The 16208-nt window shown below is 30.6% G+C and overlaps 1 protein-coding gene across 1 annotated transcript in view; it reads right to left on the bottom strand.

The window, feature by feature from the left end:
- The window catches only part of LOC143059822 (uncharacterized), a 107472-nt gene that overhangs the window by 81849 nt on the left and 9415 nt on the right, over positions 1–16208 (bottom strand). The window contains exons 4-6 of the mRNA XM_076233394.1: positions 15566–15751; positions 14834–15015; positions 11454–11549 (exon numbers count right to left, since the gene is read on the bottom strand). Coding sequence (XP_076089509.1) covers positions 11454–11549; positions 14834–15015; positions 15566–15751 — 464 coding nt within the window. The remainder of the gene's footprint in view (positions 1–11453; positions 11550–14833; positions 15016–15565; positions 15752–16208) is intronic.

Genomic DNA, 16208 nt, shown 5'->3' with positions numbered 1-16208 from the left:
AATATTTCTACCTTTAGCTTATATATTAATTTAGAAAAATTACTTTTACCGAATCACCTTTCTAATACTTATCTAATTATCCCTTTATCTTACTATAATTATTGTTTTTTTTCTTTATCTTACAAAAATGTTACATAACTATTATTGATTTTGAGGGTGTCAAGACATAAAAAAATGATTTAGTTCAATCAGGCAAAGTTCTTGAATTAAGTGTAAATTATTAATTCAATTAAGTAAGTTTTTTTAGCAGATTGTAATCAAATTTGACATTTATGTGTGTTGCAACGTAATTATGTCCATTTTTTTGCAATAAGCATTATCTCGCTGCTAGATATATAGAAAAGTGATCTTGTAAATTATTTACCTGAAAAGCTTATTAAGCATGCTAAGGTTTTAAATTAAGTATTCATTTATAGTTCTGTAGATGATTCACTTTCTAATATATAATTTCCTGAAATTCTCTTCACTTCAATTTTGTAACCACTGCAAAACACTATATTAATATTTCCAGCTAAAATCCTACAGGATTTTCGTAAAAATATGAGATAATGGAATCACAGTTTTTCTCTATTTTCAGAATTCATATTTGTTCACACCAAATCTCAAAGAATTCCATAAAATATTTACTTCCAGTGTTAGTATTTCCAATTAGAATCGAAGATGAACAGAATTTGTAAGAGTCCAATAGGAATAAAAGATGAACAGATGTTGTAAGTTTCCAACAGGAATAAAATGTGAACCGATTTTGTAAGAATCCAAAAGGAATAAACGGTGAATGGAACGGATTTTGTATGGTTCCAATAGGAATAAAAGGCGAACGGAACGGATTGTGTATGTATCCAAAAGGAATAAAAGTTGAAAATAGTTAAAAACTTAAATTAAAACAACAGCTAATCAACAATGCATGTTCATCAAAATTGATTTTATTTCCACAATACGCTTCTTCATTCCCTGGGAAAATGTGAAATACAGAGACACTGTTAACTGTTGAAAAAACATACGACTCTCAATAACAAAAAAGATTTGTTTAAATATACACTCTCAATAGAGTTCACCACTAATTTTAAATAGATTTGTATGTTTCTTTCCATTCAGCAAATGTTTTCATTAATATACAAATAAAGAAACTCAATTATGACTTTGTTAAATCAGGTTTCATTTTCCTTAAGAAAAGATACAGTAATCTGTTATGATAATATTTAAATCCAACTATCGGTAACAACAAATATAGATGTTACCATTTAATATTTATTGAAATATATATGACTTCATCAACCTCCAAAGAAATTGTTATTAAAAGTGTTGATTTTAAAATCTATTAAATTTGTCTAATCCGATTTCGCATGCTTATACATTTAGTCTTCCAAATGCAACACAGTTCATCACTTTTATAAAGGTTACATTTTTTTCCCTCCAAAGTTGTCATATTTCGAACATTTCATCCACAAAATTTCAATTTTGTACGTTAAACAATAAATCCTCTAAGAAATTATATTTATGATACACATTCTGAACTTATAATTAATCAAAGAGAATATATGCATGGCTCACTTATTGATCTACATTACAAATTGAGATACCATACACAGATTTTTTTCCCTCCAAAGTTTTCATATTTCGAACATTTCGTCAACACAATATCAATTTTGTACGTTGAACAAAATCCTCTACAAAAACACATTTAGGATACACAGTCTGAACTTCTAATTGATCTAAGAGAATAAATGCATGGCTCTAATTGAATCTACATTGCAAATTAAGATACCATACACGGATTTTCACTATCTTGATTATTATAGCTTTAAAAAAACTGTTACTGATACGACAGCGAAACAAATTATCTAATACATTTCACTTCTCACTATATCGAGATAAACCTAATATATATATGTATATATAACTTTCAACTGTGAATTAACAAGTCCATAGTTTTTAAAACATTTAGAACAGATATCATACATGATAAATTGGCTATTAGTTGTTCGCAATACACTGTGATATTCTTTTCGAAAAACTATTTGTGACTTTGGCACCTGAGTTCTGGTATCATAGACATTAACCCAGGTGATATATATAACAGAGCACCAATTTAATATTGTGTATTGTCTTAAGAATTACAAGATTGTGTCTGAATGAAAAAGACGATAACATTCTTATGATTTAATCTGATTTCTCACCCTACATCAAGTTCATTCAAGTGTTTAAATGGACATAATTTTGACGGAGATTGATTATTTATACAAATATTCTGTAATCTATAGATGTTCATGTCAAATGGACTTATGTTTTAAAATAAAATAAAATATCAACCAAATTCGTCTCTATATAATATATAAAAGACACAAATGTCCAAACTCTCTGTATTCTGCTATATTGGCAGAAATTTGAAAATAGAATAGTTAAGGGTTTCACAGTCTCCTCCCTAGTCCATGTCTGTGTCTGGACTGCAAATCTTTTTTACTATACACACATTTTTTCTGTCAAAATTGAAACATTAAAATTGTTCAAGACCTAGAGGGATTGCTTTCCCTTGTTTTTTACAATGTAGGATTGCAGAACACATGATTTACCGCAAGTCCATATTTCATTGTTTCATTCCAAAGGTTAAACAAATAGTAAGTTATATGTTTTATGTCTAAAATTCCAATCCCAATTAAACTCACAGTATACCTTAATATCAACTTCACAAATTTTTCAGTAAAATATGTAAAAAAGAATAAGTCAATAATGAAACAATTAATTCAAATTATAAGTATCTGTTAGTATAAGCTATATAAAGATGTACTTAAGAACCATAAATAAAAAATAAAATGTAGGTACATTAATTGTACCAGTACCGTAATACACCAGACTGATAGATTCACCTAGAGATAAAAAATAAAGTAATCTTTAATGGGGATATTCTTGAACCTAATAAATCAATCCTTAATCCCCTTCTTTATCCTTACTAAACATAAATGACTATAGTAAACTTATTTTATCATTGATTTCTAATAATTCATTAAATTTGAAATCCATGCAAAAAAAGCCCTGTTGATAGCTTAATATTGCAGTAATTTCTCATAACATATACGGTTCCAAATCTTTAGGCATGTACATGAAAGTGGGAATGGTTTCTTTTTTCTATCTTTTTTTTTTTGGGAGGGGGAATGAAGGGGTAAGGGTAGAAGGGTAGTAAACATTATATAAGCAGGTTTCTATTTATGTCCTAAATTAATGCAAAATTTTGTAACATGGCAGATACATGTTTAAGTGGGAATGGTTTTTTTTTTGTTCTTTTTTTATTTTTTGGGGTTTGTGGGTGGTGAAGGGGTTAGGGTAGTTATCATTATATTAGCTAGCTGCACCTTAAACCAACAAAAAATCCAACTATATCAGGAAATATTTCATTCTCAGTGTGAAACAATAAATACTGTTTGTACAAATTTATGTCACGTTCGCCTAATCCTTCTAATAACCTAATTATCAGAAATAAGATAATCAAACCTGATAATGTCACAAATTTTAAGTCACTTCAAACCTTTTTAGACATTTAATAATGTCAATTTATCAAAACTGATAAAATCTTACAAAAGGGTGGTTATACCATATAATTCACTGTATTGATTTGGGCATTTACTGTTCCTTTTTTTCAATACCCCAATTGTAAAGAAAATTTCATCATTAATTAGCACAGTGAAAGGCAATATTAACATGGACGCTTAAAGCATGTTACTTTTCAGAATGCATCAAATTTTGAATAAATTACAGCATGTTAGATGTATAATTGTATTTTGAAATGTTATAATATTTTTAACTGCATGCATATAGATTCAAGAGAACAATTTTTATAACCCCCTGTTTTTGTTGGGGTTTGTGTTGTTTAGTCTTAAGTTTTTCTATGTTGTGTCTTGTGTACTACATTGTATAATATGTCTTTTTGCCTTTTTCTTTTTTAGCCATCATACGTCATCAGTTTATTTTTGATAGCACATCCTGAGGATATAACGAGCAATTTGAAAAAATAAAATTGTCAGTTTCTTATACGGTTGTGAAGATTGAGCGATAGAGTTTGAAACTGTCCCTCTCAGGTATCTTTCGCCCCTTTTACTTTTCTTTTTGTACAACAAATCTGCATTAATACTGGTAATGAACTTAACTTTTTTTAATCAAATTCACAGATTTCGATATATAACGGTAACCCCAAAGTTCCAAACATTAACGGTATTTGCAAGGATACAAAAATTACTATAACTGTGTTAATAGCCTTCAAAGTTGACTAAAACTTGGATCAAACAATTATAAAAGGAAATCATTCTTTTTATCATACCTTAAGTATAGGAACTAATTGCTTTTAAATGAACTTAATATGTTTAAATAGTATTCATGAAATGGTTATTGTAATTACAGAGCTGTGCTAGTATGATATTACAAATGTATAACTAGTATCAACCATCAAACTGAGTGACTTTAACAATTCGCCGTTTCAGAATCTAATGCATCCTGGGTAATATTTTCAAAAGTGTACACCACAACGTCCTGATTGGTTAAAAATGTCATAAACAATGGAAATTTAACCAATGACGTGGCGTTATTTTCATTTTGGGGTATGAACAATGAAATTACCCATGATTCTTTAGATTCTGAAATGGCTAATTGTTTATTTGTTTTATCAGTGACTGGATCAGAATACATCTTGTTTAAGTATCAATTTGATTTTAAGTTACCAAATAAAAATGGAGCTACATGTATTAGGTAGTATTTTATCTTTAAACAAGATTACAGGACTGGTCAGGCAATGAGTACAATGTCCCCTCAGTGTGAGCTGTATACTAATGCATTTCAATGTTGAATTAAAGTGACCTTTAAAACTCAAATGATACAGTTTGGACAAAAAATCTTGAAATAATACTATAGAAAGTTCTTGTATTGTTATATTGATTGATTGTTGGTGTTTTTAAGCCACTTTTGAGATTTTGTGACGGCAAGTTTTGGAGGAAGCGAGTGCCTGGAGAAAACCACCAACCTTTGATAGGAAAACTGACAATCCTAAAGTGATCGATTAAGATTGAAATCTAGTGCATCTGCTTGGGCAGGTTCAAACTCACAAACCTAAGTGTTGAATGGACAGTGAAAACAGTAGTAGAGCTACTTACACTTTGGCACTCAGGCCCTTAATTAATACAAGAGTGAACACACTGAAATGTCTCGCCTTCTTTACTAATCATTGATATTATGTTGATAATCCTAAATACAAAGCTTTATTACGACTGTCACATAAACTTAACATGAACCATGAAAATGAGGTCAAGGTCAGTTGAACCATATGCCAGGCAGACATGTACAGCTAACAATGCTTCCATACAACAAATATAGTTGACCTATTGCTTATAGTTTAAGAAAATAGACCAAAACACAAAAACTTTACACTGAGCAATGAACCGTGAAAACCAGGTCAAGGTCAAATAAAACCTGCACGACTGACATATAGATCATAAAATATTTCCCTACACCAAATATAGTTGACCTATGACATATAGTATTAGATAAAAAGACCAAAACTCAAAAACTTAACTTTGACCACTGAACCATGAAAATGAGGTCAAGGTCAAATGACATCTGCCCGCTAGACATGTACACCTTACAATCATTCCATACAACAAATATAGTAAACCTATTGCATAAAGTATGAGAAAAACAGACCAAAACACAAAAACTTAACTATAACCACTGAACCATGAAAATGAGGTCAAGGTCAGATGACACCTGCCAGTTGGACATGTACACCTTACAGTCCTTCCATACACCGAATATACTAGACCTATTGCTAATAGTATCTGAGATATGGACTTGACCACCAAAACTTAACCTTGTTCACTGATCCATGAAATGAGGTCGAGGTCAAGTGAAAACTGTCTGACGGGCATGAGGACCTTGCAAGGTACGCACATACTAAATATAGTTATCCTATTACTTACAGTAAGAGAGAATTTAACATTACAAAAAATTTGAACTTTTTTTTCAAGTGGTCACTGAACCATGAAAATGAGGTCAAGGACAATGGACATGTGACTGACGGAAACTTTGTAACATGAGGCATCTATATACAAAATATGAAGCATCCAGGTCTTCCACCTTCTAAAATATATCGCTTTTAAGAAGTGAGCTAACACCGCCGCCACCGCCGGATCACTATCCCTATGTCGAGCTTTCTGCAACAAAAGTTGCAGGCTCGACAATTATAATAGTCTTCAAATAAACGTCATCAAAAAGTAAATATCTTTCTAATCTATCAATCCTCCAAACTTTTAGTTTCCATAGTTAAATCAATAAAGTCATGCATAGAAAGGTAGATAAATCTTCTTTTAAATGGTTTTACCTCTTACTTTATCGTTAAGTCATCACCAGTTTAAAAGCTTCAAGGAGAGCCGTGGTATAGTGGAGAATATTTCAGGGACTGAATTATTAGCTCTCCCTCGACACCATTTGCGAGTATGGACTTGAGAAACGATGATAGTCCGTCAGATGGGGATGATAAATGGCTGACCCGTGTTAAGTGAGACCAATATCTCTTGCACATAAAAATCGTCCTTGTAGATTTCAAAAAAAGATTAGGCTAATGCCGCTACATAGAAGCACTCGCACCCCATAAAGTGGAAAGGGATTTATATAAGTTGCAATAACTTGTTTCCCAATCCACTATAAATTAATAATTTTAAACTAAACTTATTGAATCTCTAGGGATAAAGAGTTATTTCCCTTTATACAGAGAATTAATATTCATGAGGCTTTTAATTGCACATCATACATTTCCATTGATATGAAATTGAAAACTGTCTATGTTTAAATAACTGTTAAGTCCCAAATGAGATTTTTAAAATTATGAAAATTGATTTTCTCATTGTTGATTTAATATTATATATGTATTAAATTTTTCATTTTATGTTTCTTATTAATTATTAACCTTACAATGTTTGAAGATTACAAATTTAAATGGATGGATGGATGGCTGCCTGGCTTAATGTCAAGTAGCAAATTAACTGCATTTTCAGGCGGTGCATTACATTTGCGCGCATTACCATTACATTTGCGAGCAAGATTCATTACGTTTGTGCCCAGCTTTTGATTACATTTGCGCGCATTTTTTGACAGGTAAACTCAGGTAAAATATAGGTAATGATCAAGCTTATATATTTATCATTTGTTCAGTTATTTACAAGTATAAGTATCCCTTTGGTTAGTATAAGTCCCCTGCTCACTAAATCCTAGAACTATATACAGATAAAAATTTTAAAATGTTAAAAGGTAAAAGTACTAATAAAACATGACTTTACATGTCGGTACGTGCGGGAAACTTGAAGCCAATTGTTTTTAGAAACAACAGTCTGTTAATACTAGTGGTACTTAATGTCCTAATTTAAATCCATGAAATGTGTACAGTTGTTCAAAATATTTTGGATAGTAACTTAATTAAAGTTCCGTCTAAAAAAACTTCTAAAGCTTTTAATTTTGTGCATAATGCATCAAGATTAGAATTGCATGATAAAATAACAATACCATGCTCTTTGCTGTTAAAAAGACAAAATGATTCCTTTTTGTTGGTTTGCAATTATAAGACATCCATTGTTTTGCGAACGTCATCTCTTGATTTTTGCAGAGTTTGGTACTCCTTGTGCCTTTAAATGGCCATGGTCAAACTCTAAAGGTCTTTTTCAATAAGTGTATCTCCTTCTATATTCATCAATTCACAACGGACTTTTCCATCATATATTAATGATTTTTTTCCCTCGATTAGTTTCAAACAAATGAAACTCCATGTTTGTGCCTTGGTGTTACTTTACAAACTAACTTAAATTATTTACTAATTTCAAAAGCGATCACTATTCAGTCTGAAATATTCGCAATGAAGCAATGAAGTTACATGTATGCTTTAAGCTATAACGGAGTTTATCATGATCACTTTATACTTGGTTTTAGAATTGAATATGAAAAATTCACATGAACAAATATTTCAAAATTAAGAGATAACTGTATTGTATTTGAAGCTTTAAGGACGTCCATCGGTAGTTTTACTGTCGCAAATTTAGTTTACCTGGCGACGCGGAGCGGAGACAGGTAAACGGGTATTTGCGACAGTAAAACTACCGATGGACGTCCGCAAAGCTTCAAATACAATACAGTTATCTCTATTCTAATGCAAAACAAGTTTATAATTAAATTTCAATCATTATTTCGGTGTAAAATGATCATTAAAGAAAATTCCGCGAAAAGATGTTATGTTCTTTGGTCCCTACACTAGGTGACGTCATAGGTATGCTTCCGGCGTCAAACATAAACACCGGGCGTTTTCTGGCTTCTGTGCCGCTTCAGAATGTAATAAAATTTGATAAAAAGAATATTTTTAGGCGCAACAAGTGAGTTTTTTGTTTATTATTGTAGAAATAACATGTCAATACATTCCGAAATTCAAAATGTCGGCTTCCTTAGTTACAGACAAGGAGATAGAGAATTTTACGCTTGCTGTTATCCAATCAGAACAATTGTTGCAAAATAATTGCATTAGAATTAATAATTGACTGCATAACCAATGTCATATTAATTATGAAAATAAAAAAAAATCTATTCATTTATAATTTAATTTCATATTTATTTATTTTTTTACCGGAGTTTCCCTGTAAAATGAATACGTGCAAATGTAATCAAAAGCTGCGTGCAAATGTAAAACATTTTAATCCCCAAATGCGAGCAAACGTAGTGCGCCCTTTTCAGGATGACTTTAACTTGTAAAGCCACATCACTCTTCGCAATCAAAAACTCTATATGAGGATATTTATATTATGGTCCTTCTTTTTTTTTTTATTCCATAAATATTTTAGGCCATAAATATTCTCTATTCCGTTCTTTTCTGTTCATTTTTCAGTATTCTAGCTGCCATTTTACATGTTATACATGTTATATTTTTTTTTTTTGTTGAAATTGTTCATTTTTCAGTAATCTTCATTTTTTTTTCATTTTTCACTATTCTTTATATTTTTTGCCCATTTTTTCTTCTTTTTTTTTTGTAAATACGCTCATAAACTGTGGATTCATTATTTCATTGTTATGAAATTTATTATCATTTTAACTATAAAATAGATATAAGAAGATGTGGTATGAGTGCCCTTTTAAGGTGGTAGACCTTGGTTCAGGGAGATAACTCTTTAAATCAGTTATGTGTTTGTAAAAGTCATGTTTCATCAATGTATTTTAAGCATTTACCTGAAACAGATTGAAAATAATCTATGTAACCTAGAAGCTTAAAATATATTTATGAAAATGGTTGACACAAACGTACTGATGATTTTAAGAGTTATTTCCCTTAACCTAGGTCTTCCTCCTTAAGACAACTCTCCATCCAAGTCATAATTTGTAAAAGTAAATCATTATACTATGAGGTCAAAGTACAGTTTTCTGAACACGGAAGAAAGAATTTTAAACAATCCGATAATTTTCTCAAGGAAATAATCACTAGTTTATCACCGGTCTGTCAGATCAATATAAATACATGTATCTAATAAAACTAAAGGTCATCTTGGATTCTTGACCACCAAATTATCCCCCCGCAAAAATTTCACTAGAACAATCATAAAACTACCTTTAAACTTCAACAGAAATTTACACAATTTGGATTCTTTTCTCAAGGAACATATAATAAATTATCGCCCCCTTGTCAGGTCAATAATCAATTAATTAATTTCCACCATCTATTAATTACCTTACAATGTAGGAGGTAGGGAGATATTCATTGTGGTTACTCATCCGTAACAAATCAATCGGATATTTCTTTACTATTAAATTCCTTCACAACATATAAGTACTATGGATGATTTATATTTAATCTAATTAATTGAATAAATTCTAATTATAAATTTAATAGATATGTAATATTTCTGCTTGATTATTTAAGACTCTTTGATTAAAGTTTGACAAATATGTTATTATTTTGTTAATCAATATTTCAGTAGCACCTTCCTGAGACTTTTGCAAGTAAAATGCATTTTGATCATTTAAAATTTTTAATCATTATAACCCAACCTCAATTCACGTCAGCTTGTTTATAGCTAGTTTGCAAATAGCGTTTTACTTAAAACTTCTTGTGTACAAAATGCACTGTTTTAGAGTTACCTCCCCTTAAAATGCCAATTTGAAAACATTTAAAAACAACCAAAAATTATCTTTACTTGTATAAATATTAATATTTATAAGTAATATTCTTATAAATTGGTTCTTTTAAATGAAAATTCACATCAAATATCTCCATTCCTTCATCAAATTTTGCTAACTTGATTGAAAATCTCGACCTTAGGTTCTCTGTTTTTTACAATCTAAGATGGTGAAAGACACCCACACCACCTTAAATGTAGAGTTTCTCACTGCATTAAAGATCTATTGGTGACCTTCTGCTGTTTTCTGTTCTATGGTCCGGTGGTTGTCTCTTTGACACATTCCCCATTTCTATTTTCCATTTTATTTCTATTAGTCAAGATGTATAATATTTTGAACTCACATAAAAAAAATGCTCTACTATAAGATGAAACATGATAAAAAAAAAATGGCAAATATTCCATTTTTATGTTAAAAAGAAAACAAAATAAAGTGTTCGACTGATTTTTTTCTATGGAGAACAAAATAAATATATAGAGGTAAACTTGGTTAACACTGCTATTATCTGAAACAATGTATAAAATTATATGGACCAGAGTTGATAATTGCTGTACCAATGTTGATATCACAGGATTTGAAATAAGCAGGGCCCACTCGCCAATGGTCCTTAAAATATGGTGTGGGTTCCGAAAGTTTCTGCTTTTCTTGTATAGAACTGTATATATATTATGCTACAAAATTTAAGCGGTGGGCTACCAATGTCATCATCTTAACTTCAATCCCTGTATAATCACTTTTGATTGCTTAATAATTGTAGACAGTTGAATTTATAAGAATCTACAATGAGCAATGGGTTCTATATTCATAATCCTCGTCATTTCAGAGACTGCTAAATATTGAGTATGATCTTCCTTCCTTACGCCTAAATCACCCTGCACAGTTGCTCCATTATTCTTGTATAATGACTTGAAGACAAGAGCAAGTGTTTATCAGCAAGGTCACAATAGTGATACCGTTGACACAAATTGAATGTCACTACAATGTAATTCTGCATCCTGTTCATAGTCATGAATGTACACCCTCTCTGCTAATAACCTCTGTTAATTTTGGTACCTAAATACTTTAGTGCTGACAGTTCTACTGAACTTATTTTGTTTTTAATTCTAGAACCATTCTTCTTTTGGTTCTGCCTTACCATCTTCAAAATCTACTTCCTGTAAGACTATTTCATTAACTTACCTCCACTATTTCTTCTTCCTGTAAAAATATTCTTTTCTACCTATACCTCTACTAATTCTCCTTCCTGTAATTCACCACTTCTCCGGACTTACCTCTACTGCATCCCTCATATCAAATTGTTGCACAGATGATCGGTTCTCATCTACTTCCTGTATGGCTTCCTCCCTCTGATTTCCTTCCATCAATTCCTGTAAATACAAAAACATTATATTGTAACTGTAAACAAATAATCTCTAAACACATGAAATAGAAGTCAGATAATGTAACAAATAATCTCTAAACAAAAGTCAGATAATGTACAAATAATCTCTAAACAGAAGTCAGAAAATGTTACAAATAATCTCTAAAGACATGAAATAGAAGTCAAATAATGTTACAAATAATCTCTAAACTGATGTATAAAAATGTTACAAATAATCTTAAACTGAAGTCAGATAATGTAACAAACAATCTCTAAATAGAAGTCAGATAATGTTACAAATAATCTCTAAACTGAAGTCAGATAATGTTACAAATAATCTCTAAACAGAAGTAAGAAAATATTACAAATAATCTCTTTACGGAAGGCAGATACATGTACATGTAATGTTACAAATATTCTCTAAACAGAAGTCAGAAAATGTTACAAATAATCTCTAAACAGAAGTGAGACAATGTTACAAATAATCTCTAAACTGCAGTCAGATAATGTAACAAATAAACTCTAAACAGAAGTCAGAAAATGTTACAAATAATCTTAAACAGAAGTCTAATATTGTAACAAATAATATCTGCACTGAAGTCAGAAAATGTTACAAATAATATCTCAACTGAAGTCAGAAAATGTTACAAATAATCTCTAAACTGAAGTCAAAAAATGTTACAAATAATCTCTAAACAGAAGTCAAATAATGTTACAAATAATCTCTGAACAGAAGTTCAATTGAACCATGGCTGATTTGGGTCTGTAAGAAGCATGCTGGGTCAAGTGCAGATGGTTGCAGGTTGTTGATCCCTGGGTATCAAATAATAAATGTCACACCAAAGACAATTGATATCACCTGTTTCTTTGCTATGCTAAGGACACAATATATTTGATTAAGATCAAAAACCTGTTGATGGAGTCAGAATAATGTGTAGGGTGAAACTTAGATTTTATTATTGATTTTTGGTGATTTAACACCACTTACAAGCACCGCATTTAGGCTATTTCGTGGCAGCCAGTTTTTACTGGTGAAGGAAGCCGGAGTGCCCGGAGATGGCGGAGAAAACCATGGACCTTGGATAGGAAAACTAGTCAATTAAGATTGGAGTCGAATGCACCCGCACAAGCGGGATTCGAACTCACAACCTCAATGCTGACTTCTTGATGTGGACCATAATAATCTTTTTGTGGACACAGGTGTTAAAACTTTTGTCAGGTGTTGGTCTTTTATAAAGTATGATTCAAACTCATCAAAATACCAATAAAGTTTTTAAAGTTCTTGTCCTGAATATACATGTAAGCCACTCCTAATTATTAAGATATATATAAATTTGGTGTATTGACTGTCTTCTGATTGGTTAAAAGTATTAGTTTTATTTTCAATGTTGTCAATTTTTATGGCGACACGCCCACTCTGACAATGTGTATTCATACGCGTGTTCGTACATTGTTATTGTTAATATAAATAATATAAAAAGTTCTTTGAGCCTTATTTTTGATAGAAATTTATTTATAATGAATGGCAATAATTTATTTTGACTTTATTAACCCATAAAATTAATTTTTGACTCTTCACATTTTACATAATCCGCCATTCATTAAATATATTTCAATTCCATAGCAATTTTAAATAATATTTAAAACTGTTACATTGCAAAATTTTCTGAATTTACTTATACAATGTCATGATGTTAAAAGCTTGCAGTTAGACAAAACATGTAGCAAATACTTTTATCAATTTAATTTTATATCATATGTTTGAATATTTAAATTCTATTAAGAAATATTTAAATTTCTAATCTAATTAAAGGAGTTTTTTATTTTTTGTCAAAAGGCTCTTTTACTAGGAGTGGAATTCCAGATAACATTCTTATGGCATTGTTTAAATACCCAATCATAGTAAACATTTTATTTAGATGTACAGTCTTTGACATTTTTATTTATTTACAACATATAGCATGAACAATAATGTGCAAATGGTTTTGACCCCTGAATTAAATTGTAACAAAATACTTATATAACGTTCATTAAACTGGATTTAATTCAATAACAATGAAACACAAGACAGATTAAACATCATTTAAATACAAATAACAAGCCATTGTATTGACTATGTTTATGTAATTATTTTTAGTGGTTTTTTTAAAAGTTTGTTCTTTTAAAAACAAATTGATCGATTTTAGTTTTTATGTACAATTCTAAAATGAATATTTATACATATTTTTTTCCTCTCGAAAAAAGGTAACAAATTTAAGGCACAGAAAAAGAAAATGAATAAACATATAAAGTTGAAATATTGACATTTCTAATGAATTTTTTTTTTTTAATAAAACTAAAAGAGCTTTATAATTTTCATTTGTCTGAAGCTCTTTCTGCTGGAATTTAGCTTATTCATTAGTACGCTCAAAGTCTAGGATGTTTTAAAACCAAAAAAGTTGATGGTCTTATTCAAAAAAGTTGCAAATCGTTTAAATTCTAAACTTACCAGGAGTTTCTTATTGCATGCTACTAAGCGCCAAAAATGATAATCAGAAATATAAGCAGCTAACTTAATTCTTTCAACAGAAATTCTTAAAGTGTCAGATATATAAACATGATAAAGAAATAGCATAATTTGCAAAGACTAATTCCAAGATTTCTACTTGATTATTTCATAAATAAATGTTCAATTACTGACTCCAAATCCTCAAAGATATTACTGCAAATAAAGCCATAAAAACTTAAATACAAATAAACAGACTTCACATACTTTTCCTTTTTATTGGTACTACACATGAAATGTTTCTGCCATTATACTGAATGATTAAAGAAAAACATGCAAATTGGAATATACTATCTTAATAGAACATATTTAATTTTGCATTGTAAGCTGAATGTATATTAACAATGATAATGATGAAACAAATCTTGAAAAACTGATTATGTTACTACCAAATCATGTAAAACCAAATTATTTTCCATATAATTTTAATATTTCCAGTCAACTTCCTAGCAATTTTATTCCTAGATTTTTCACTTTTTGGGATTAACGATTTTTAATATAAAAGTGACCAAATTTTTTTATTTCAACTGGACCTGCAACCAGAAGTTGTCCTTGCATATGGATATCTAATAATGGTCAGAATTTATATGCCCTCAGATTTACTCTATCTTTAAAACTTTTAGGCCTCAGAACTTTGTGTGTCCAAAATAGGTGTTACGCCCCCTGATGCCATTAGGGTTAAAATACAAAAAACCTGCATCAAAATCTTACGCACTGAAATCTCCCATTTTACCCTCTTTTCTTACCTGCTGTTTCTTCATGGCATAATGTACGGCACTTTTAACCAACAAATCTGTGAGGACTTCTTCTTGAGCAACTTTATCTAGTGTGGAGTACGAGACCTCTTTCTGAACACCATCTTTAGTACTTATAACTTTAATGGACCCCATCTGTGAAGGGGTTCGCTCAGGCTGTTGTTCTGGTGTTACTGTAATAAAAAAAAAAAACGGAATGAAATGAAAAAGACTGTATATTTTTTTTTGGTTAGATACTAATGTCTTGCATAATGTGGGTTAAGCTAAAAGAGAAATTAAAATGGTTGACTAGGTGGAAAAAAAAATTAGGCTTGTATATACCGTATATGCAGACTTTGGCGGCAAAACCCAACACTATATGAAGACCCATTGGTGGTCTTAGGCTGCTTCTTCTCTCTGTTTTGGTTGTTGGTTTTTTTGACACATTCTCAATCTCTCAATCTTATTTTATTAGATATTTTTTTCTTTGACTTATATAGATGGACAGAATGGCGATTGAGAATAGCTGTTACTTGACCTGCTTTTGCCTTTGGTGATGCAGGTAAAAACAATGCGGTATGGGCTTTGCTCATTGTTGAAGGCAGTACAGTGACCTATAGTTGTTAATGTCTGTATCATTTTGGTCTCTTGTGGACAGTTGTCTCATTAGCAATCATACCACATCTTCTTTTTTTATACAGCTTATTGCTTTACCAACATATTGACTACCAGGTTATAACTTACCCACAGTTTCTGCTGATTCTGGTCGTACTCTGTAGAATGTGTAGCCCGACAGGGAACCAGGTGACATCAACATGCTCCTCATTAGTTTGTAGGGAGCTGGGAAATGTGACATGTCATCATTCAGACGTCGCTGCAGATGTGGATTTAACGGGTTGTAATAAAACAATGACTTTTCTGTCAAGTATCCTGCAAAAACAAACAAGAATTTTTTGTCATAAACGTTGTATACACAAATAAAATCAATCATAACTCATGTAACAACAGTCTAGTCAGGATTACTGTTATCAATCTCTTTCTCAGATACTTTCTTTCACTTTTTAAAAGCTCTTACTAGCCCATTTCACAGCAATTTAAATTTGTGATTTCCAAAGGAGTAGGGGCATCAAGATTTTTATCTGATGACGTCACAATGTGTGCTGTTTTCACAAAAAGAATAAAAAATACAGAATTTATGCAGTTTTCTATCTTTAATTCCGTTCTGAAAACATCCTGCGTAGCCGAGAAACAACAAAATAATTTAACAGAAGCTTTATTATAACTATTGGCATATTCTGACAAAATATAAAGTTGTTTCTTGGGTGCGCACATACTTTTTCAATCTAAAATATACTGAAAATTTGATGAAAAAACAAGGAAAATCACG

The sequence above is a fragment of the Mytilus galloprovincialis genome, chromosome 14 (assembly GCF_965363235.1).
Source record: "Mytilus galloprovincialis chromosome 14, xbMytGall1.hap1.1, whole genome shotgun sequence".
NCBI lineage: Eukaryota > Metazoa > Mollusca > Bivalvia > Mytilida > Mytilidae > Mytilus > Mytilus galloprovincialis.
This window is presented reverse-complemented; position numbering and strand designations above follow the sequence as displayed.